The following is a 25,314-nucleotide window of genomic DNA, read 5'->3' on the forward strand; positions in this document are numbered from 1 at the left end:
CATAGATGAAGTGACAATTGAGTAAGCATAAAAAATAAATTTTAGAAAAGAAAAATATTTGTGCATCTGTCTCCTGGTCTGCCAGCTGGACCTGGCACTGCCTGGCACTCTTGGCGAAGGTTCGTAGAAAACATGGCCTTAGGGCCCGTTCCCACTTCTGTTTTAAGAACGGAGGCGGGTCCCGTTTTAAAATCGGATGCCCTAGCGGCTATAGTCGATGTATGGAGCTGTCCACACTTGTCCGACACGATTTTAAAACGGATCCGGCATTTTTTGTCGGATGGATCGCCAGCGCAGCGCGTCCGTTTTAAAATCGTGTTGGAACTTGCTCGCTCATAGTTTTGTATGGAGCTGTTCACACTTTCGATCCGTTTTTAAAACGGAGGTGTGAACAGGGCCATAGGGCATCCGATTTTAAAACGGGACCCGCCTCCTATTTAAAACGGAAGTGGGAACGGGCCCTTACTTATCTATTTGTCTTTTTTTTTTTAAAATAAGTCCACAGTTACCTTTGTCCTAATACAATCGCAACACATACATCTATTCTTAGTGCAGGTAAATCATTTTCGTAATTTCAGTTTCAATTTTTTTTATTTATGTATTTTTTTAAATTTTGTTTCCTTTCGCAATTCGCCAAATATCTTCGTTGCAACGACTTTGACTTTGGATTTTTTGTGTGCGCACGTTCATGACACCTTCAAATGCCGTAATGGATTTTTATGCCCGCAACTAAAGTTTCTCGTCTGCTAGTGCCCTTATTTAATTTCCTTTCCTCGTCTCGTGTGAGTTTGTGTTGTAGGTTTTCAATGATACAAGGCCATTCATGGTGGGTGGAATTGGTCACCGGCGAGTAAAATAGTATTAATAATAGGGATCTCGAAACTGAAACTTCCAAACCTAGAGAGGACCGCGAGAAATGTTTCCATTACAAAGCTAATTATACCACCCTAACAGAGAAAGTTGTTAATCGAAATGGCTTTGGTAATTTTGTGGCAATTAACAAATTATTTTACAATTATTATTATCATTTACAATTTAACCAATTTGAAGTTGAAAACGATTTTTGAAAATTTGTGACGAAAAATATTGTTCCAAGGAGTAACCACGGAGGAAACCCATCCTTCCTTCGTATTAACAATTAGTCCAGTCAATAGAGGTTTTACCTTTCAAAAGGTGGTCTAAAAGATATTTACATTTTATGTAGTAAAGGTATGTACTCTGGAAAAAATCCTCTGCTTGGGTGTCAAAAAAGATTTTTTTTTAATAATTCCTAAAATTTTGATTTTACGACAACGTTATCAAACACAAACTTGATGAAAATCTTTGGTTGCAAAACTGGAACATATGTGGATTAGGCGGACACCACAGTAAAAAAAACACTATTTTTACCCTACCTCATGTTGGCGGAGGTCATCCAAGGTAGAAAACTTAATTTTTTTTTCAGGCTTCTAAAATACCTTTAAAATACAAAATCAAAATTTCTTTTAGATAGCGATGGGCACAATCGATGATTTACTCGATCTTTTTGATCATCGAAATATGTCGATTTATTATCATGGACAAACCGATTCTGTCAAAATCATCACACTGTTCGAGACAATCGTTTTAAAACGTCATCGAACAAGAAATCGATTCTGTCAAAAATCATTACACAGTCCGAGACAATGGTTTTGAAAAGTAATCAAACAAGGAATCGATTCTGTCAAAAATCATCACACAGTCCGAGACAATCGTTTTAAAAATCATTCGAAACCACAGCCGTCACGCCATTGGTCGGAATTCACCCGAAAACGTAAATCGATTCCCAACTCCGAGAAATGTCAAAATATCTCGAATTGCTTGACAAACGAGATCATAGAACGAAACATTATTCCCGTGGTATATTTTGTTACGTACTACATAATATGATTTAATATCCACTGCGAACTGTGATTACGCTATTATTCTTTGCTAATCGTCAAATGTTTAGTTGGGATATTATCTACCAACCGAATAAGCTACGAGTATGTATGTGGCAGAAAAAAAGTCATTCATATTTTAGGTTGGGATTTACGTAAAAATGGCATTCTGACTTATAATTAGTTGGGAAGGTTATAAGTAAACATAAATTGATATTTTTTATGTTTACTTATAACCTTTCCAACTAATTATAAGTCAGAATGCCATTTTTACGTAAATCCCAACCTAAAATATGAATGACTTTTTTTCTGCCACATACATACTCGTAGCTTATTCGGTTAGTAGATAGTAAAACAAACAAAATATCTCGAATTGCTTGACAAACGAGATTATAGAACGAAACATTATTCCCGTGGTATATTTTGTTACGTACTACATAATATGATTTTATATCCACTGCGAACTGTGATTACGCTATTATTCTTTGCTAATTGTCAAATGTTTAGTTGGGATATTATCTACCAACCGAATAAGCTACGAGTATGTATGTGGCAGAAAAAAAGTCATTCATATTTTAGGTTGTGATTTACGTAAAAATGGCATTCTGACTTATAATTAGTTGGGAAGGTTATAAGTAAACAAAAATTGATCTTTTTTTATGGAAAATCACCTCGAGGGCGCTCCATAAAGAATCTTAAGATTGAGTGTATTTTAAAATTTTGAATGTAAATTTTGTGAAATGCAATCGGCCCGATATATAAATATTATATTCGGTATTGTTTTAGTGTCCAGGTCCTTGGGGATGAAATATTTTCATTATTTCTTCGATTGAAGAATGATTTCACGGAATAATAAGAAACGTGAGGAGGTTTCAAACCTCTAGTAGGAGTAGGAATATTCAAATATGTAGTATTTCCTTATAATTGGAAGTAGGTACGAAACTTATAATTAAAGTATTATTTATTTAGTTTAAATGTACATTTTATAAATTTAACACATCATTACAATAATATTACGATCATTACGTTGCTGTCTCCAAGCAGAATGGTTTATTCATAAATAAACCACTCTGGTTTATTTATGCTAAAAGTAAACAATTAACATCATTGTTAGTATGAAAATATTATATCACACAGGTATCTAGACTTGAATCTGTACAAAGAAAATTTACACGGATTTTGTCTTATCGATCAGGTGTCTAGCATCTACTAGACCAAGGCTGCTCAACCCCAGGCCCGCGAACGAATTATAAGTGGCCCGCGTGAACCATTTTCAAAAAACCCGACAATTTGAAAAAGTGTCGCGGGCTCGCGGTAAAACAAACAATGCAGCTTGCGCACCTGTTGAACTTAAATCTAATTAAATTCAATGGAATCCTGTAGCCACCCCCCCCCCCCCCATGGAATTGGAAAAATTGTTGTGGGGAATCACATATGATGTTTTTGGGTGCGCGGAATTTTTTCTCAGCGAAGTTCCGTAACAACCCCCCTCCCCATGGATTTAAAATATTTTGTGGGGAGCACTCATTTTGAATTTTTTTTGTGGGGAATTATGTTTTATAGAAATTCTCTAACAACCCCCCCCCATGGAAATAGGAACCGTCAGGTATTCAGTGGCCCGCCAGTGATTCAAAATCGTCAATTTCGCCCAACTGTTAAAAAGGTTGGGCAGCCTTGTACTAGACGGTTACGAACAAATACTTACATATTTAAAATTAGAGAGTCTAGTTAAAAGACGAAACATAAATGACCTCTTAATGCTTTACAAAATTGTTAATAATCAAGTAGATAGTAACATAGTCCATCAAATCAAGTTAAACGTCAGGTACAAATTTACTAAAAACCTTAACATATTTTGGACCGAAATTTTTACCAATAACACTGGTTATTTTAATCCTATGTCTAGAATGTCTCGACCATAAAACGATATTGCTAAAACACATGGTTGCATAGATATTTTCGCAAATAATATAACTTATTTCAAGAGATATTTCCTCAATTTCTGTACCTAAAAAAATTTAAAACAAATATTGTTTGTTGATTTTTGATGGTTTGATATTTTCTATTATATACCTAATTTAAACATATTTTTAAAATTATTATGTCTTGTAATTTTAAGCTTTGTATATAAAAATACTGATATTGTTGTGTTTCCTTCAGTGAATGTATAAATGTGACATTAGTCTAGGGATATTTATATTTGTATGTAAATTTATTTTATACTAACCACAAGAATGTACTCTAAATGTCCTGTTTGTGTCTCAAATAATAAAAAAAACAATGGTTTAGCCCATTTTTCGCAAATGCAGTACTTACCTATCAAAATGTTTCCATAATTTGTACCATGCTTCGTCTATGTGCCCCCCTTCCTCCCCAGATCGACAAAAATCTGCCTCTGTCCGCAGCTACTGCTCCCGCTGAAGTCCGAGCGATTAAATCGAATAATCATTCAATTCTTTTGATGTTTCGATAATGTAAATATTTCGATCCTGCCCATCACTACAACTGACAGCGAATGTTGTATAGTGGTATGGTTTATTGGGTTTATTTATGATGGTATATCTATGCAACAATGCAGCGAGTGGTATCACTATGGTATCACTGGCATTATGTCTATGTTGACAGCTGTCAACAGTCAACATAGATTAATAATATTATGATTGGGGAATGGTTGGTTTTCTCCAATTCTCCTCTACACTCTACACGTCTATTAAAGCGAATTGATTCGTTGCTTTTATTTTTGTAATAAACATTAAATTAATATTTGAATTCGCAGAAATACGACAATAATCAAAATGTCTCAACGCGGCCGAGTTATAACTCTTTACAAAACGGTAAAAAATATTTTTCTCTTGTAACGATTATCTTAGCAAATATAGGTACCTATCGTGCTTTATACTGACTGTTATAAAATGTGTTTGTTTTCCTTAACTAATATATTACTTTAAGACGAATGTCTTTTTTTTAAGGAGTATTTTTATATTGGTGCACTTTGTACTTTTCAATAAAAATAAATTATGGTATTGCATAACTCACTAAAGATGTTATCTCTACCATTTGTGAGACATTTGTTGTCTATTTAGAATTTAAATGTTATTATTTGAAAATTTAATTAAATTTCAGTTATCTCATCTAGGGAAGGAATGGCCTCAGGGACAGAAGGTCTTTGGGGAACGTTTGCACAACGCCTTCATGAAGAACAAAGAAGTGACAGATCCTGAAAAGATCGAGTCCCTGATCAAGCACGGGACCTTTGTTTCCAAAGAAATAGAAGCTCTGTACTCGTTGAAGAAATATCGGACGTTGAAAAATAGATATTACACCCACAAAGTAGATGAAATTACCAAGTATGATTTTTAAATACCATTAAACACTCGTATTATTCAGTTTTTCTTTAAATTTCTAAGATTAATTGCTAAGAAGCTTTAAACAGACTTGTTCTAATTAATTGGTAGTTTATTTGGTTACAAATTGTTTTTGTTACATCAGAATGTATATGATAACATATTTATACAAACAAAATTTCTGTTGAAAGAGTTGAGTATGTTTATAACGACTAATTCATAATTTATCTTAATAATAATTTTTGCCAACCTTCTGCGTAGAAAACAAAAACAAAAATTGTATTTTTTTATATGTTTTTTTTTTGTATTAGAGAATTGTGTAAATAACTAGAAATAAATAGGTTGCGCATCGAACGCAGTTTTATTTATTTTTTTAATGAACTGCAACATTATATTATATATTTTAGTAATATTATTTGGATTGATTAAATCTACTGTTATGATCACATTTTTGTGGTTTTATGGTTTACATAAAACATTATATCCACTTGAGCGATTGGTTGTATTCATAATATACATTTACCATATTATTTAATTAATATCGTTCCTCAAAGTATTAATGTAATGTAAAAATATGAACTGCTTACTGCGGTTTAAAGCCAATTAATCCACCTAGATTTCTCCGTTTATCCAGTATTGCTGACAAGGGATTGCTAAAAACGTTTTGCAACTAACTAACTAACTAACTAACCATCACGCCGTTTCCCCGCAGGGGTAGGCAGAGAGGACGGACCGCCAAACAACTCGGTCTTGGCACACACTCCTTGCCTCATTCACATTCATACATCGTCTCATACATACTCTTCTATTATTCTGACTCTTGACATGCCCCGACTCGAGTATCTGATTCACTTGATCGTGCCATGTCTTCCTCGGGCGTCCCCGACTTCTGCTACCATTCACATTTGCATCATATATCCTCCTTACACTCCTATCTTCGCTCATTCGCTCTACATGCCCAAACCATCTAAGCATCCCTTTCTTAATCTTACTCATTACGCTTACATCAGCCTTGCACTCTTTGCGGATCTCCACATTCCTCACGCGATCAAACATGGTTTTACCACACATACGCCTCAGGGATCTCATTTCAACAGCATTTAATCTACTTTCATCCTTTCTTTGCCAGTTCCATGCCTCACTTCCATACATCAAGGTAGGTACCAGCACTCCGTTGTGGACTGCTAACTTCGCTTCTTTGGACAATTTTTTGTTAGCGCCTACGGCGTTTAGTCCTCCATTAACGGAATTACCTGCATTTACCCTTCTTTCGATATCTCTGTCAGCCTTCCCATCTCTCGTAAACATACTTCCTAAATACACAAACTCATCCACCTGCTCCAAGTATTCCCCATTCACAATTATATTGCACACTGTTTTCGTACTCTCTCTTTCAAACACCATTACTTTAGACTTACTTACATTCATCATTAACTCATTCTTCATGCATACTTCGTTCATCCTAGACACGAGAGACTGTAGATCATCTATACTATTAGCAATCAGCACCGCATCATCAGCATACAACAGGCAACATACTTTCAAATTATTCAAATTCGCGCCCAATCCCACCTCTTTCAATTCTTGCATACAATTATCCATGTATAGATTGAATAGCCACGGTGACATTACGCAGCCTTGTTTAACACCTTTTGTGATATCAAACCACCCCGTAAAACCACCGTTTACCCTAACACATGCAACGCTTCCCTCATACAGAGACGCAATTGCCTGAGTCAGATTCGTATTCACTCCATACTTGGACAACACCTTCCATAGCTTTTTCCTGTCGACTCGGTCGTATGCTTTTTGTAAATCTACAAAGGCACAGAAAAGTTTCTGGTTTTTTGCCAGAAACTTCTCAGTGAGCATACGCAATGAGAAGATCTGGTCCATGCACCCCCTTCCACTCATAAAAGCACCTTGCACATCCCATATTTTATCCTTTGTTTCCTTTCTTACTCTTTCAATCAAAATTCTACCATACAGCTTGCCAACTGAACTAAGCAGGCTAATAGCCCTATGATTCCCACATTCCATACGTGACCCTTTACCTTTGTATAATGGCATGATCACAGCCCTTCTCCAATCTAAAGGCGTGTAACCTTCCTTTAAACATTGGTTAAAAAGATTGCACAACCATGTGAGAATTACACGGCTACCTCCTTTAAAATATTCAGCAGCAATATTGTCAAACCCAACAGCCTTACCATTCTTCATACATTTAATCGAGCTTTCTATCTCATCCATGCTAATTTCGGTAACATTCACTCCATCGTCATTCATATCTGATTCGCCGCTGGAATCACTGTCACTCACTTCGCTTTCGAAGACTTCCTCGAAATAATTCATCCATCTCTCTTTTATTTTTTCCTCATTCGTCAATATTTTTCCATCTTTTGATTTTATCACTTTCATGCTTCCGTTTTCTGGGCCACTCCGGGACCTTTTGACTTCTTTCCAAAACAACTTAATGTTTTCTTGGAAATGGTTTGTCATTTTCATTCCTTCTTCCTCTTCCAGGCGTTTCTTTCGTTCTTTCACTCCAACTCTTACTTTTTTCTTACATTCCTTATATACTTCTTTCGCTCGATACTTCTCTTCGCTGGAATCACTGCCAGCCGCAATCAGACACAACCATGCTTTCTTCTTTTCTGAGACCAGTGCTTTAATCTCATCATCCCACCATGCATCACCTTTTTCCTACCTTGCGTACTTATTCCACAAACCTCCCTAGCAGATTCACAAAGACACACTTTTATGTGGTTCCATGTTTCGTCTATGCTTAGACCATCCATTTCCTTCGCATTCAATCTTATCTCTGCACAATTCACATACTTACTTCTCACATTATCGTTTTGCAGTTTTTCTATTTTGACTCTTGTCGGAGCTGGTACCGTTTTCACTTTAGAGCGCCAACCGCGAAAGAGGTTTACTCTCGACACTACAAGAAAGTGGTCAGTTTCGACCTCAGCCCCTCTGAAAACTCTTGTGTCCTCGGTAACAGCTCTCAACCTAGAGTCAATTACTACAAAATCAATAATTGACCTCTCATTTCCTCTTTCCCACGTATATTGGTGGATACCTTTATGATCGAAGAAAGTATTCGACACAAACAGGTTCCACTCTAAACATACTTCAAGCATTCTGTTCCCGTTGTCATTCGTTCTTTTATCCCCAAACATACCTAAGACCGAATCAAATCCGTCACGTCTAATTCCCACCCACCCATTCAAATCGCCTGCCATTATAATCCTTTCGTTCATATTTTTTAGTCTCATTACAACATTCACACCAGTCCAAAAATCATCTTTCACTTCATCGCTTTCAGAATTAACAGGGGCGTAGCAAATAACAAGAAACACCCTTGTCAAACCGATTTTAAATCTGATCCACATTATTCTCGGACTTACACATTCATACTGCAACATACATTCAATCATTCTGGGAGACAGTAGCGCTGCAACACCTTGACAAGCCCTCTCCGTATCTGGTCTCCCAGACCAAATGACGAGCCTATCATTATGCTGCATTGTACCGCTACCTTTTCTCATACTCTCTGTTATACAAAGTACGTCCAAACATTTGCTCACCATAGTATCACACAGTTCGTTCATCTTTCTTTCCATTCCTCCTCTAATGTTCCATGTACCAATTCGACATTGATCACGTTCCGTCCTCCTCTTTGCGCCACCGAAGGGTTGGCGATGTGATGGATAGCGAACCTCATCGACATGGTACTGGATAATATGCCAAAAATCGCACAAGTACATATGGCATTGTCTGGTACAATTTAGAATGACGGATAGAGTCTTTTGGAAAATAAAACAATGTTTCTCATTTGTATATATATATTTTTATATGGAATAATATTGTAGACATTCTGTATATTACGACATTTGTCAATATATTTTATTTAAAATAAGGGAGCTTGTCACAAAATAATGGCCCTAACTAAACCAAGGAAAAGTACAAACTGATGCTACGATGAATGGCTTTTAACAGGACGAATGATATGATTTCATCGTGTGTTTATATCTACTGTCAACGAGAGAGCAATATTAAATTTGATACATTATATTTTAAAATGTTTTCAGTTAACTGTAAATATTTTGGATGAGATAAATGGGGTCCACTAAAGAGTTCATCTGAGCCTTTCATTCCTTTCTCACAGTCAGATTCCTAGTTCATACTTTACCACTGTAGACTACTTGGTAAGCGGGCTTCTAAACTTTAATGTTAAGTGGTAATAATCTCGTATTAAATGTACACTCACTTCACACATAATCCTACGCCTTACACCATACACCTTACAACCTACATCTTGGGAATATTTGTGCCTCAGGTGGCAACTTGATATTTTCATCCTTAGACCAAAATCCAACAATCTAAACACTCAGTTAACAATTTCCTTAACGATCATGGAACTTATTGAGTGATGGAGACAAATTATACAACAGTTTGTTCCTACAATATAAATAATATACGTAATGATTGAATTTGTCTTGTAGGTATAATGAACAACATTCACTTAGAAATGACAACTATTAAAACTGCGGCTTTAAGTATATTTAGCAGGTAGGATACAGTAAGATCTTTAGGATTCTAGATTAATTTGAATTATGTTTTAGTTAAATGAGTACTTGACAAATAATATTTATGTTTGTTTGTCGAAGAAATAAACACAGTAAATTTTTCAAAAATTATTCATTATCATTTTTGAACTGTAGCAGTAAAAATCTTACCAATATTTTATTAAAAAAATAATTAATGAAAAATTGTAAATCTATATATTTCTATAATACAAGAGCCCAGCATTAAGTTAGTGTATACACGGCACACGCCTACATAATACTTGCTCCAATAAAGTGGGGGAAACGAAACAAAAGATTGTTTACTTTATTCGATGGCCATTTAAATGAGAACATTAAGACATATTGCAAGGATTAATACTGGGCTTAGAAAGACTTTAACAGTTACATTTAATAAGTTAGATAAATTTATTAATAAATACGTGTCTATATTGTCTTGCTCCTACGCATGCCCAGTCGTACCTCCCGTACTGTGCGAAGATTTAACACCCAAACTTACAATTAGAGACTTGTGATTATTTATCTAGGCTTAGTATGACCTGTAAGCAATTTCAACTTTCTTTTCAGGTTCAAAAATATTCTATATAATACACGTGAATTTATTGAACATTTTCTATGAAACAATTAGTGAAAAATCTAAGAGTGCCAAAGTATAATAATTATAATAACAGAAATTTATACCTTTATTACAAATATACATGAACTAGTTGTATCAAACATTCTTCAAGGACAGAATTATATAAACTCGCGAAGAAACAAATACGTAACTACATTGTTTTCAAATTTAACGTACAAAATACAATAAGTAAGGAATGTAATATTTAGTTGGCTTAAAGTATAAAATTAATGTTTAATATACAAGCGAACATTGTTTATACTATGAAGAACATTGTTCAACAGATTTCTGAATAAATATATCATTTTACTACAATAATTTACAACTATAGTCTTTTAAGATAACAACATATAACAATTTAATAAAAGTTGAGGAATGTATCTCCGTAAATATAGAATTCAAGCTTCACTCAATGATATATATTCTGCGGAATATCTTCTCTTTAGACGGGAAGATTATAGTCCGTAACTGCAGAAGGAATGATTACATATAAGAGGCAGAAGGGTCATGTACAGACGCACGCACACGCTCACAACACATTGCGTTGTGATTGTGTGCTGTGCACCAAGCAAAGCTCAACCGACTCCGCTCCTTTTTACTTCATTACCGTTACCATTAATCTAATATACTCATCACACACTTCCAAAGGATAAACAAACTCAACTTTAAACAATATTATTGCATCCATTGACGTAGCATGTTGATAGCATTGTTACTGTGGCTATTTGAACTTCGATTCTGTTGGACATTTTCTGTATTTTGCTGGTTGCTTTCTGCTGGAGACTTGGAATTTGAAGAAAAATTTGGATGTAAATAGTGTACGAATACTCGTTCATGGTCAGATGGTTTAACCTTTTGCTCTTAAATAATTACCACACTGAAACAAAAACAGTAAACTTGTATGAAGAATTATGTAACTTTTCTAAATCGAGTATGTTTTAAACCTTTCACTGCTTTCCCAATATGTATACGAAGATACAGAATAGTCTCTGTAAATCGAATCCACTGTAAACCGAACCTTCAGGAATCCAAACCATCAGGTGTCGGGGACAGGGTGGGACTAGGGACGAATGCGTGACAACGATTAGCCAATCGGTGAAGAAGTGACTTAATTTTGCTTCCAACGCGTCATCTGAGTTTTATTTGTAACTGTGCTTACTGCCAAAATTAGTAAAATACAAAAATGGCTTCTTATTAAAAAAAAAATGAGAACATTAACAACCATTGAAGAAAAAAGTGTAATTTTAAAGAGAATTGAAAGTGGAGAGTTGCACGAAGTTAGCTAGAGAATATAAAATTGGTAAATCCACAGTACCCGATTTGAAAGGTAAAAAGAATTAATTTTTTTGCTCTATTATATGTTAAAAGGACCCGGAAAATGTCAAATTTTCAAATACAGCCGTTTCTTAACCCATCGGCATACTGGTTTTTATTTTTGACACCTGTGCATACTTCAGAACGATTCTTACTGTGCAGTATTGAACCCCAAATGTAACACTACTTTATATAGATTTTTTATAATTTACCCTAGTACGTGGAAGGAGTTTTAGCGACATCAATATACCGATGCGAAAGAAATGCAGACGCCCAATCTTGGCAGCAGGCATGTCGATGGGTTAAAGATTCAAGTAATCCGAAGATTCATTAACCTGAACATCCTCGATTTTTAATTGTTTGGGTTATAGGGACTATACTGTAAAATAATGGGTATGTAATACAGCTGTGGTAAGTAAAAACGCAGTGTCTTTCTTGAGAATCTCAAGGAAGACACTGAGTTTTTACTTATCACTGCAGAATAGTAGTACATAATAGTGTGCGTATTAAATAGCAGCACACATGTTAAAGATATGAGATGATGATATGCAACTTACATCATTCTTTACGTCGTCACCGTATGGGTTTAGTCCTTCTTGTCGCCATCCTCAGGGTCCTTCAGCATGTGCCATTGAGCAATTGGTCTTCGGGGGGAAGCGAGCATGTCCGACCAATGGCGGAGCTCCGTGCCAGACGCATTGTAGCCCAGCACCACCTTTCCTATTGGCTCTGATGTTCCGATACGATCATAGTCCACTACTGTCACCATCAGGTTTACTTTCTATAGGAAATATGAACATGACAGAGCTAGCAATGGTTGAAATTTTTTAATTATTAGTCTTACCATTTGCCTTCTTGAACAAAATAAATCATTTAAACCGCTAATCGAAAATCGAAAATCGAAAAAATATTCCCGAGAGAAAGATCATATTAATCAAAAAAAATTATTACAAATTATCATTAAAGATTTGCTGAACAATCCACAGAGTGAAAAGAAATTAATAGTAAGTGCGTGTGATAAAATTTATTCAGTAGGCTAATAGTAATAAAATCAGAATGATTTATTTATAAAGCATGCATGTTCAGATGCCTACTGTTTGTAAAAGGCAATTAAAATTATTGTGTAAGTACTACTTTTTTATGCACTATTAGCTTTTGAATAAAAAACCTTATCCATGTAAATCATAATGAAATGTTTACTTAGATAAAAAAGTGTTATTATTTATTTATATTATCTTTGGCATGCAGATAAAGTTGTTGAACAAGAACTTCTAAATTATTAAAGTGAAGCATAGTTATAATGATTTGCAAAAACAAAATGAATCCAATATACGCATAATATTTTTAATGTTTTAGTAAACTTATTAACGAAGATAAATATGTGAGTTCATTAAATAATTATAGTAAACATGCCAATTTTTATATATTTTTAGTGCATTATTTAAAGGTTATATATGTTAGTATGAAAAAGTTATAAAATATTTGTAAATAGTATTATTGAGTTAATAACTATTTTAAGATTGTCAATTTATAAGCATGTTTTTGTACATCTTACAAACTATTTTTATGAATAATTTATTATCAGCATGAGTTAAAAGTGAATATTTGGTGTATTTAGATGAATGATGATAGTAAAGCATGCAAGTGTTAGTTTTAAAACGGAATGCTGCGTAGATTTGAACTTCTTTAGCACTGTTTTAGAATATTATACCCTATCGGCATTGGATTACTGAACTAAGTCTTAATGAAGAGATTGTGTTATAAACTAGATGATGCATGATGGTAACCAGCGTGTTGTGAGCGGTACATGTTAGTGTTTGCCATGAAGCCTTTGATAGATCATCTATAAAATGTGTAGGAAATTCTAGTATCTAGCTAGCAGTAAGTTAGTAGTATGAATAATGCAACTAGTCCAAGCTAATCTAAAATTTTAGAGTATAAGAAAGAGTAGAATAATAACAGAAGAGTTTTACTTCAGGAGCAACCGTTTGGTAATGCAGTTACGAGGAGAGATAGAAGACACCACTTGTCTGTTCCAAGGTCTACATGCAGATCTGTCCTCCATATGTACACAAAGTCTCATGTCTAGTGTAGAATGCCCCATAGATTTTATTATTTCGTATCTGTTCATGATAACTTATTTTAAAACCCGTACTTCAATTGATTCTGAGATGTTCCTACATGTTTGTGGTTCAGTAAACTTTTGTATCAATTTTAAAAGTTTAATAATTTAAATATACATACTTATAATATCAGGTATTTGAATCCACATTTATTACGCGACATTAACAATAATGAATTTGAATCCATCTACAGATACATAATAACATTATGAAATATCTACTAGGCGTCCTGACATAAAACATTAAGACGTCGCATACAAAATGGTTGCTAATTTCTCAGTTTATTGTTGTTGTCCACCACTTCAAATGATTCGTAGATCTAGAAATGATAGACCGCGAATAATGCTGATAGTAGAGGAAATGACAATGTGAAAGGAAAATGCTAAATAAATCTGCATGTAGCATCGGCATTTGTATAGTATGCCAATAGGTGGCAAGTATAGTTCGGAAAATGTTTAGTGTTTGATGTAAATGGTATAAATTCTAATATGATCTGTGTTTGATGATAGATGAATTGGATGACAACAGAAAGATGAATTAATGTTTTTTTTTTTTACTTGTAACACTGAATTTATAATATGGATGAAATTAATTTAAATCAAAGTGTTTTTCATTTTGGTAATTGATTTTTAATCACCTAACACAATAATATTGCATTTTGCGTAGTTGTAAACGTTTTATAACTATCTAAAAGTATAAATTAATTTTAAAGCAACATAAAAGTAGAAAACAACATCAATTTATAATAAAGTAGAATTTAGAGAAACTGAAGGACCGTGTCAGTTCTGATGATGAGGAATGAAATGTATTGATGTCCGAGGGTTACCAAGGAAAGGGGAAGGGGGAGGGGATGAGAACATTTCCAGAACGAGAAAGAGTCGTGGTTGGGTCACCATACGGGTGTGGTAGTATGGCGGATATCTTTCTTTGTCTCGGCTCGTACCTGTATTTGTTCGAACGGCACTTCGAAAGTGAATGACTCATTGTAATACGGATTCAGGGTGCACTTCTTGATGCTCGTCTTCTTCTTCTTCAGCCGCTTCCCGTTCTGCATCAGGGCTATCTTCACATAGGGATCTGCGCAGGCCAAGTTCATGAGCAAACAAACACACACACAACATTAGTCAATCATCCAATTCATTACAACAGTCATTACTCATTATTCAGATTATATTCGTACTAGAAACAAATGGTAGTGTCAAATTATTCAAATATACATAATTATTGCTCAACTACAACAATCTTAGCTTTTAATTTAAATGAAGTTTGTGAATTTTGTCCCATTAGTTTCTAGCACTGCCGCCTTAGTATTTTGTAAAAGCATTAATAAATGCACACCATTTTATTAATTAATTGACAAATTGTAATATGATCCAAGAGTAGGTACTATATATGTCATTACAACACCTAGTACAACACCAAAATATAATGATGATGCGAACAGCTTTACCTGAGAGACCACCAACGTCCATTTTCTTGAGGTTTTTGGCTTCCAGAATAACCACGGTCAGTTTGCCGGCGGTGGGCACATAGCGCAACGAGAAGCAAATGTCTCCGAGCTTGTTGTCCTGGAAATTCCACCCTCTATTCAAGCACTCTACTCACAACTTTACTACTTATTTCAATAAATTCATCTATTTGTTATGTGTTTTTGAAATATTCACCCAAACTTTGTTTGGCTAAATAAATCAAGTATGTGAAAATGACATTGAGTTAGACTGTTTTCTTAAGGCGTTTCTTTTATATTCGCATCAACATAAAAAGGTTTTTGAGAAATTTAAAATTTGTAATAATTAAGTGAAAAAGAAAATGATCTATCACAATGCTGTTCTTAAGTTTCATGTAAATCTAAGGACATAACATTAAATGGTGATTGTAGAAGTTGTGTTGTAGTCTGTATATTTAGTTGAATGCCAAAGCGACTGAGAGATTCACTCAAATCAAATCAAAGCTTAAATAAACTCTTTGTAGGTTCAATAATTCGGCGACGACTTCACTCTCATTAGGTTTAAAGGATGGTGAAACAGACAGAGAGTCAAGAGTGAGATAGAAGGAGTGGGGTTAAGGGGGGGGGGGGTACACACAGTGACAAATATTTATATTGATTATAGAATATATTAATGTTATATTGGGAGGACAACACATTGTCGGTTATTGAATATAAATGTAAATAATAGCGTCTGGTGATCACCTAGAAGCAAGTACCCACAGGTGACAATACAAGGCTCTGACTATGGGAGTGGCCGCTGCTAGCTCCTGACTCCTGACTCCTGGCTCCTAGAGAGTGGAGTTGGAGGGACTATGTGCGTGTGGAGGGCGGCCACTCCGGGAGTGGGAGCTCCGTATTGCCTATTTACTGTTTACCTCTGTGAGACAAGACACAGGGGGCGTATCAACAAAATATATATTCATATATTGCAACTTCTAAATGTTACGCACATTTTAACAACCACATGTAATCACAAAAATGAAAACATCCAAATAAATATTGTAATTGAATATTCTTCAATTTATAAAATACGAAGCCAAAAGTATATATGTGGATTGATTCTAAATCCAATTGAAAATTACCACCATCGATTTGTTTTGCAACCAATATTGAATTACTGTTACGGACACCCAGCTCAAACCAGCCTTTCATTAAATGAAATTAATTCGTCTAAACTTTCTAAAAATGTCTACTACTAAAATGACAAAAGAGATAAATGAAGTAATGATTTCGTACCCGCTGTCGAATCAACAGATTTCAAGTAGCAATGTGAATGAGTTCACGTGTGGTAGAATAACCAACGGCAAGATGATCGAGAAAACATACTATAGAAACTTTAAATTATCAGTGATATTAACGAACTCACGGTACTGCAGTCTTCCCCGGAAACTAGTGGAACATGACAACACAGAAAGATAATACACAGGTTAAACACATTGCAACACATATTAATATACACATAACACAGATACCATAACACAAACATGTTGTGACAGACGACCTACTTCACGTTAGCCGTGCTTCGTCACTTACCGTGTTACTCTACGACAGTCACTATCATCCTCTATCTAGTCTAGGTTAGGTTGGGTCAACACGGCTCTTACATACATACCTGCAATGTACGACCAAATACATGTCTCCTTCCCCAGAGCAACTAGTAAACACTTACATCAACTACAAGCTAAATGGGACAGGTGAGACATCTTAATCCAACGTAAATCTTATTGAATCGTCTGTCACAAACTGATTATGCATAACATTGAACGTCCTTGATGATGAGTCCTCATTACAATACCCCCAAGTCTAATAAACTGATTTGGATGTTGGAGTTCAAATGAAAATCCTGCAGTTAATATGTATTAATGTTATTTTGGAAGTAATAAAGACTTATCATAATTCATGAAAACATCAAAACAGCACCTAAAAGTGGATTTCCTAAGTTGAAATTTGAAAGTTTTAATTGATTTGAATTTTTTAAGGTAGAAAAATAAATGATATTCCTGAAGTAATTACATTAATTACTTCCTGTTTCAGTTGTTTCTAATGCAAGTAAAGAGATAAAGTAAAGAGATAAAGTAAAGTTAGAAAGGAAATCCACATTTAGCAGCGGCTGCAAACTATTAGAGTGCTGGTTCCTCAGTAATATCAGTATGGTACAGAGAACAATCAACACAAGTGCAGGGTGCAGGAGTAAATGCAACATTGACCGAGCACGTCAAGCATGCATCATACTGCACGCTGCGTGCTGCGTGCTACGTGCGTCGTGCGGCATGCCACGTGCAACATGTAACACCAACCATCTGCATGCTGCAGCCGCCTAACCAAAGAGCTCACAATAAATGGTGACAAATAATAGGAATTGCTCGAGTCAATATAAAGGAACGAGAAAGAACATGAAATAGGTAAAGAGAACATGTAAGAAAGTAATAATGGCGAAATGTATAAAGGTGGAGAAGTAGAGAATTTGAGAGCGAATCTAAGAAATCGTTTGTTAACTCTTGAATTATCAAATAATCTCTCAGAGTACTGGGCAATGATTTATCGAGATAAGATGAAATACTGTCGCTTAGGTCTAATGGCTGTGTAGGTAAGATGTGTATTGCTAGGGAAATAAATATTATGTCAAGACACAACTTTCGAAATGAGATTTATAAACCAAATTATGTCTTTTCCCAAAAGATTCATTCAACCACGAATGGATGATTTCGGAATTTAGGTGACATTCAAATTCAAATTAATTTTAATGTACCACTTTCTTTTACTGGGATATTTATTTACTTCACCACAAATCAAAAGAAAATAAAAGTACCCCTTATAAGGATAATATTCATTCAGGATCATTCTGCCTGCAGCCCCGTAAACCTGAAACTTGGATGATTTCTGGTGGTATATTCCAGTAAACAGTGTGGCATCTTCAGCATTCTTATGTAAAGTTATGTCCATTTGGTTATACAAGAATACTTACGTGAATGATTGTTTTGATTGTATTTGAAGCGTCATGCATATTGTGAAGAACACAACCACACACAGCCACAAGCAGAGCAGAGAAAATATGAGGGAAAGAGAAAAACAATTCCAGTCAATACAATCAATATGTCAATTATATTAAAATAATTATGATAATGTATAGAGGAGAGAATAAAAATCAATCATACAAGCCAAATGATTCCAATCGTACACAGTCAGTATTTGTACAATCGGACAAAGAATCAATTGTATGAAAACTTACCAGAAGAGTGTAAAGGGTTTATCTGTTAGTTGTGCATAGTTTCACCGCTGAACTGAAGAAATGAATTGGTACGATTGGAAGATTTGGCATTTATTTGGGATGCTTATCTTATCCTGGAACTGTGTCCATAGTTGATATATTATATAATATTCAATAGAAAGAAAGAAAATTCTAATGATACATGAAAATGTTAGCTAGTTTTAAGTATGTTTGGAAAAATTATTATTCTATACCACACTTACTTTTTCCCAAACCGACCTTAACTGACTGCCAAACAATAATTGTTTAACCATTGTTAAGGAACATTATCCATACCAATGTTTTTATGGAAATCTTCTGATAATTAATAGGAAATTTGTGAATGTGATACATTTATTTCAGTATTTTTTGTCTATCTCTGTGAAATTATAATGAATGAATCCTGTCTGTTCAGCATGGGAGGTATTATTTGTATGATCACCCAAAGCCATAACTGGAAGCACAAGAGAGTCTGGCCTCTTCAACTCTTCATCTCCGTACTCCTGTCCACCGGCACGGCAATGCCCATTGTAATTAGCTATTTAAAGACACTGAAGATAAACTAAAAACAACAAGTTCAATGCATATAACAGGTATATGAAATGATCCAACTATAACAGACATATAATATTCAAACCTTGTCAATATTGAGATGATGATTGAATGTGATTTGTAACTACAGAGAAAATAATTATTAACGACAGGAATGATCAGAACTGGGTGTTGTAATTATTATTTCATTTTAATCTTTTAGTGTTCACGAAATCTTCAGCAGCTTGTTGAGGAAATTACTATTATTTATCTTTTCAAATAGTGTCAATCGAAAGATGACTGTATTCATATTTTACATACCTGTAAAAGTAAGTGTGAAAAGAAAATATTCAAAAGAACATCAGTAAAGTAGATGAACAGAAAATTTATTTAAAACCACGACGAATGAAAAACACTTGAGGAAAGATTGCAGACTTACCTTCTCGATAAGGTAAAGCACTCGCAATTAAATCACCTGTTACCTAAGTGTGAAATCTGAAGAAACAACAAACCTAATTGATTTTCAATTTGAAAAAAAAACTGTTATGTACTGAAGTAATAACAATACATAAAGTTATTTTTTATTAGAAAGGCTTTACGTAGTAGACCAGATTTGAGACTGAGTGTGTGTGTTTGCTTGATTGGTTTGTTTGAGTACGGTGGGGTATAACGTTCCGCCTTCGCTCTGTGCGAGGTCCACCTGGCCCATGTGGTGTGTGGTGTGTGGTGTGTGGTGTGTGGTGTGGTGTGTGGTGTGTCGTGTGGTGCGGTGTGTCGTATGGTGTGTGACGGGGTATACCTGTCCGCCCTCGCCCTCTACGCTCTGCAGCTCCCTCCACTCCTCGATGGTCTGCGCCAGGTCCACCTGGCAGAGAGGTACCTTAACCTCCCCGATTTGGTCGTGCTTGGAGAAGCGATCAAAGTCGAAGATGGCGAACACCAGCGTCTTGTTCATTGCGTCGGCGTAGGGGACACTCTGGAATAGACAATATTCCAGTGGTGATTAGGTACCTGTTGTCATATACATCTAAATATTTAATTCGGTTCAAAGGGTAGCCAAAAATAGAAAATGACTTTATCTACATAAATGGATGGACAACCGGAATGAGACAGTATTACTCATAATTGGTACAAACTAGGCAACTACTTAACATGGACAGAAATCGATAGAAAAAAAACTATGTAGTAGGACTGTTTACAGAACGTCGCCTATTCAAAAGACACACATGGATCCATGGATGGTGATTGGTTTATTTATGCATGGATCTGTTGGGAGTGGAAAGCACCAAGAGCCTATTAAATATATGTCGAGAAGACAAACAAACATCGATTCATCCATGGTGCCAACATCCTGTCTTCATGGGAAAAAGTCTTAATTAGTGACTTAAATACCTGAAGAATCACACACAAACAGAGACATGGACGAACAGTGACAACCCTGGCGAACTTCAAAGGGACTGATATTCTGTCAAATGAAGTGAATCACGGGAAATAATGTGATGGGCCCATGGCCTGAGTATTTACCGAAGCTACGGTAACGAAGAATCCTAAACTGTACGGTAATTAAGATAATAATACCATCAGATAATTAACCATTAGTATCTTCATAATATGATAATTCTATTTCGATTCTAACCGGATTACGATAATATATGAAAATTAATTTGAAAAATAGACCGACCAAACTAGACGAATGCCTGTGCTAAAGGTAGTAGAACATGCAAAAATTAAAAAAAATAAAGGACGATTTTTTATTGTTATAACACTACGAATTCTTGATAAAACTAATACATTCTGTTGAAATTATCGTCTCATAAGGCTTTTTGGCTTTCCGATATGCATTATTCAGTAGTAACAGAACGTCTCTCATAGATTTTAACTAGTGATTCATGAGTATATTTATTTATTTAACGAAATTTGTTAAACAAATCATTGATGAAAATAAGAAAAAAAAAATAATGAAAGTAAAAGATGTTATCGTCCCTATGCAGCAACCACATAATACGATTTTGGCCAAAATTGAGTTAGATGCCAAATATATCCCTTTCAATATTTTCTGTTCAGGAAGAAAATCACCAGATCTATAATGGTCGTTGTTAACCTTATTATTCGATTTTCTTAAAATCACCAAATCAATTACCTACCGTACATTGTTTGAGTTTGGTTTTTGAGCCTTGGAGATGAAGAACAGAAAATCTTACAATAAATAAATCAACTTTTAAACTGCACCTTTATGACCTGTAGAGGGTTCTCTGATCTGATGTATTATAATTTAACTAAAATAATCAATAAAAAATTACCGTTTTTTGTTACCGAATCCAAAAACATTTTTTTCTTTTATTTTCACCAGTAAAATAATACTTTTATTTTAAATGTTAATAAATGAAAAACCCAATGCGTAAAAAAACCCAAAAAATACTCCTTGTCTCTTCACCTAAAATATTATATTTTTATTTATTATTTATTGGAAAATTTGTATAGTGCCGCTCTTGTGAGATATCACCTCAGGGGCGCTTGGAATATAATAATATATATAAGAGTTTATTGACAAATAATATTATTTTATGTAGACAAATAATAAGAATACATTGATTATGATTAGGTACTTAAAATATTCAAATATCTTTGATTGATCAACCACCAATGACGCTAGTTCTTCTAAGCACTTTCCGTCTAGATACCCGTAGACCTAGAGATATGAGTCGATTCTAACCTTGAAAATGAAGGTCTCGTTAAACACAGGGCTGAGCGTCTTGCGGTGGACCTTGGTTTCGAATTTCTTCTTCTTATCGGGCAGCAGATAGACCTTGACGTAAGGGTCGGAGGTGCCGCCCATATCCAGCGCGGGCAGATCCTCGGCCTGGATAACCGTCACGGACAGGCTATTGGAGTTGAAGTCATATTCCAGCTGAAACGCAATCAATCGTCAAGATTCAATCAAACATTTCAAATAAGAAGTCATTCGTAGTTTAAATCGTGAAATTTTATACAGCCACCGATTGGGTAAAGCCACGGAGAAAAGAATACCTCCGTCGGTAAAGCTTACCCACAAAAAATAGTAATGCTAAAGTGGGCACAGCAAAGTTCGAAAACTTTTGCGTACTTTACTTCACACACTGAGACGGAATCATAAAAGTCGTTATATCTCCCTTTGTATTACTGTGAGATACACGATTTAAAAAGTGTTAGAAAGCGGTAACACATACTTTTTATTTGCATCTAAAAGTTTACAACACACTTCCAAATATTTAAAAAAGACATCGAGCGTAAAATTTTTATTTTCCTTTTGTATTACTGTGAGATACACGATTTAAAAAGTGTTAGAAAGCGGTAACACATACTTTTTATTTGCATCTAAAAGTTTACAACATACTTCCAAATATTTCAAAAAGTCATCGAGCGTAAAATTTTTATTTTCCTTTTGTATTACTATAAGATACACGATTTAAGCAGTGTTAGAAAGCGGCAACACATAATTTGTATGTGCATCTAAAAGTTTACAATACACCTCTATTTTTGAAATCAGAATTATTATATTAAAATCTTAAAGAGTATTTCATCTTCTTTCAAAAACAGTATTTCATTTTGGTACACATTAAAAAAAACGAATCATCTGAAAATGTCATCCGAGTATATATCTAAATAAATCCAAAATCTCAAAATACCTGAGGGATTCAAATATAAATCGTTATACGAGTATACTTATCGGTAGTGTCGGTCATATGTGGTACTAGTGTGATAACGATTGTTGCAAAAATGACAAGTTTGCTATTTTTGACGCCACATCTCCGAGCAACATTTTACCGCTGTGCAATTATTACCACGGTGTCCAGAAACTCGTAGTACAAGCGGGAAATTTCGATCTGAGCATTTAGATTATATTTTATTTTTTTCTGTCGCTAAAGGGTTAACAAACTTTTGGGTACCGTGTCTACTCTTCAGTGCATTAAAAATACATTAAACAGCCTATACATACCATCTAGCGAGAATCTTTTGCAAATTTGACTTAAAAAATTCCAACTTCCGACTCAATTTAATCGATAACGAAAGCTCAAATCAAAAAAAGTAATACCACAAAATCGACTACAAACATGATGTAGATGAGAGGTTTCCAAACTTTTTTGCCCAGTAGACCACTTGCCAATTTTTTTTTTCCGTAGACCCCTGCCTGCCGAATATTGAATTTTCCTAAAACTATTAATGTCCCATGTGATAAACATTTCTCTTTTTCATAAGAATATTCCCATCCCTTGCCTGTCCAAAAACCGGGTGGCGGTATAGTTCCTTTGTCTTTACATTGTGCAGACAGGGGCGCCCTTGTGAGGTATTACACCAAATGAAAATGGAGCAGGATAAGCAACGGGAATTTGTTTCTGTAGCTGGCCCTACAGAACTGCCCCTTAAGTTCTTTGTTAGCGCTTATTCCGATCAGTTCTTCTTGTCATATGATATCCGATTCTTCAACATTCCACTTCCACAGTCAAAATGTCCTCAAACTTAGTTTTGAAGTTTGTGTGAAGTACATTTAAATGTTGAACGGCATTATTACCCTGGATGTTTTTCAAAAACAAGTTGGGAATCTAGGAAAATTCAATGAAAATTAGATGTGCAATGTTTTGCTTCAATATATTAATACTGACGAGAAAAGGAACAAATGATATTATTTATATACCTCAATAAACAACTACGAAATATATGTCTCAGTCTATTATTAGTATTACGTAAACTGTGTTATTTGTGTTAGGTGTATTGTGTCATCTACGGGACTCCTAAATATTGACTTAAGGTAAATGAGGGTCCGCTCATATGTACCCCCATTTGAATCTCGTGGACCCCCAAATTTTTTTTCCCGCTGACATAGACCCCCAGCAAGCCGATATCGACCCCTGGGGGTCTATATGGACCACTTTGGGAACCTCTGATGTAGATTCACCAGTCACCCGTTTGTACTGCGAGTTTCCGTACACCTCGTATATGAAGTGTTTCAGAAAGATTACCAAAATGAGGGACAGAATATTAAACGATCTCCTGGTCCATCTCGATTATTTGTTGCAATGTGTCCTGCTCGTACAATCCAACATTTTTATCATAAGATTTATAGAAATTAGATATTTTTCAGAAAACATCTGTAGAAATACGTCACACAATTTAAGTGATTTCATTACTAGCACTTGCTTGTACAATGGTGAAGTGGACGGATAAAAATAACGTTGTTTTTTAATAATATTGTTTTTTTAGGAAGCTGTAGAATGAAACAAAAAAATTAGATAAAAAAACATTTTCGAATTCAATTATAAGTTAAAATTTAAAGGGAATTGAAAAACGTCGCTAAACACCCAGTATCTATGGGTGTTTGGTATTTGCGTAGTAAGAGGGGACTGCGGGCGATCTGTTCCAAACTATTTTTTTAAACTTTCGTTACTGTTGGTGTACACAAATATATTCAAATGTATTCTCTTTAAAATGATTTGACTGTACGCGTACTATATCAAAAATATATTTTCGGTTGTGATGTATGTAACATTCTAAAATTCTCAAATACATAATTCTAATATTTTAAGTATATACAATGAAATTATGACGCCGTTCTTACAATGGTTGGTGGTGTAATGGTAAGCACAGTTGCCTACCAAACAGTTGATCGGGGTTCGATTCTCAACCGTGGCAATTTAAAATTTATATGTATATATATTTAGAGTGTAACAGTATGTACCCCAAGGATTTTAACCGTATGTATTATACAGGGTGTATCGGCACGTACCCGACAAACTTTAACCAGCTATTCCTTAGCATATTTGGAGTAAAAAATGTTATGGGCACTTTGCTGTCCGGTAACATTTTTTTTAAGAAAAAAATCATATTTCACCACATGCCAACAATGCTTTATCTGGCAATATTTTATTCGAATTCCGTTGAATAATGTACGTGTGTACCTATATTGGCGCGCTTTTACAATCACAACGAAATGGCACGGCACCATACGTCTCATTTTTAACTATTATTATTTAGTGTGTGCGAAAGAGCGAAGACGCTTTTCGACATACTTGCTTATAACAGCTGTTGAACACGAAAAGCAATGCCAATGACAGTGATGTAGTGTGGAAATTTTTAATTTTTTTTGTTTATAATTGAAAAAAAAATGCTACCGGACAGCAAAGTG

The 25,314-nt window shown here is 34.8% G+C and overlaps 2 protein-coding genes across 7 annotated transcripts in view; one reads left to right on the plus strand and one right to left on the minus strand.

The window, feature by feature from the left end:
- The first annotated feature begins 4,497 nt into the window (after nt 1–4,497).
- osi (electron transfer flavoprotein regulatory factor orsai) lies at nt 4,498–5,528 on the plus strand. The gene is made up of 2 exons (XM_089635599.1): nt 4,498–4,732; nt 5,022–5,528. Exons 1-2 carry the CDS (start codon nt 4,694–4,696, stop codon nt 5,256–5,258), a joined length of 276 nt encoding a protein of 91 aa, XP_089491725.1. The 5' UTR covers nt 4,498–4,693; the 3' UTR covers nt 5,259–5,528.
- A 3,531-nt stretch (nt 5,529–9,059) lies between these two features.
- Nucleotides 9,060–25,314, minus strand: part of LOC149420871 (synaptotagmin 1-like) — a 121,708-nt gene continuing 105,453 nt past the window's right edge. For 3 of the 6 annotated variants that reach the window (XM_089635602.1, XM_089635603.1, XM_089635601.1), the window contains exons 6-11: nt 21,868–22,062; nt 19,954–20,130; nt 15,338–15,455; nt 14,831–14,964; nt 12,322–12,545; nt 9,060–11,327 (exon numbers count right to left, since the gene is read on the minus strand). In XM_089635602.1, the coding sequence (XP_089491728.1) occupies nt 12,351–12,545; nt 14,831–14,964; nt 15,338–15,455; nt 19,954–20,130; nt 21,868–22,062 (819 nt within the window). In that variant the 3' untranslated portion in view covers nt 9,060–11,327; nt 12,322–12,350. Of the gene's footprint in view, nt 11,328–12,321; nt 12,546–13,152; nt 14,965–15,337; nt 15,456–19,953; nt 20,131–21,867; nt 22,063–25,314 lie in introns of those variants that run through there. The other 3 variants (XM_089635605.1, XM_089635604.1, XM_089635606.1) reach the window with 2 other exon arrangements.

This window comes from Hesperophylax consimilis, chromosome 9, assembly GCF_061612785.1.
Source record: "Hesperophylax consimilis isolate HC1 chromosome 9, BYU_Hcon_1.0, whole genome shotgun sequence".
Taxonomy (NCBI): domain Eukaryota; kingdom Metazoa; phylum Arthropoda; class Insecta; order Trichoptera; family Limnephilidae; genus Hesperophylax; species Hesperophylax consimilis.

What these genes read in the sequence shown, in the direction of transcription:
- osi (XM_089635599.1), top strand. Translation starts at nt 4,694, where the DNA reads ATGTCTCAACGCGGCCGAGTTATAACTCTTTACAAAACG. An exon ending in TTATAACTCTTTACAAAACG is followed by an intron (nt 4,733 to 5,021) that starts GTAAAAAATATT and finishes ATTAAATTTCAG; the next exon opens with TTATCTCATCTAGGGAAGGA.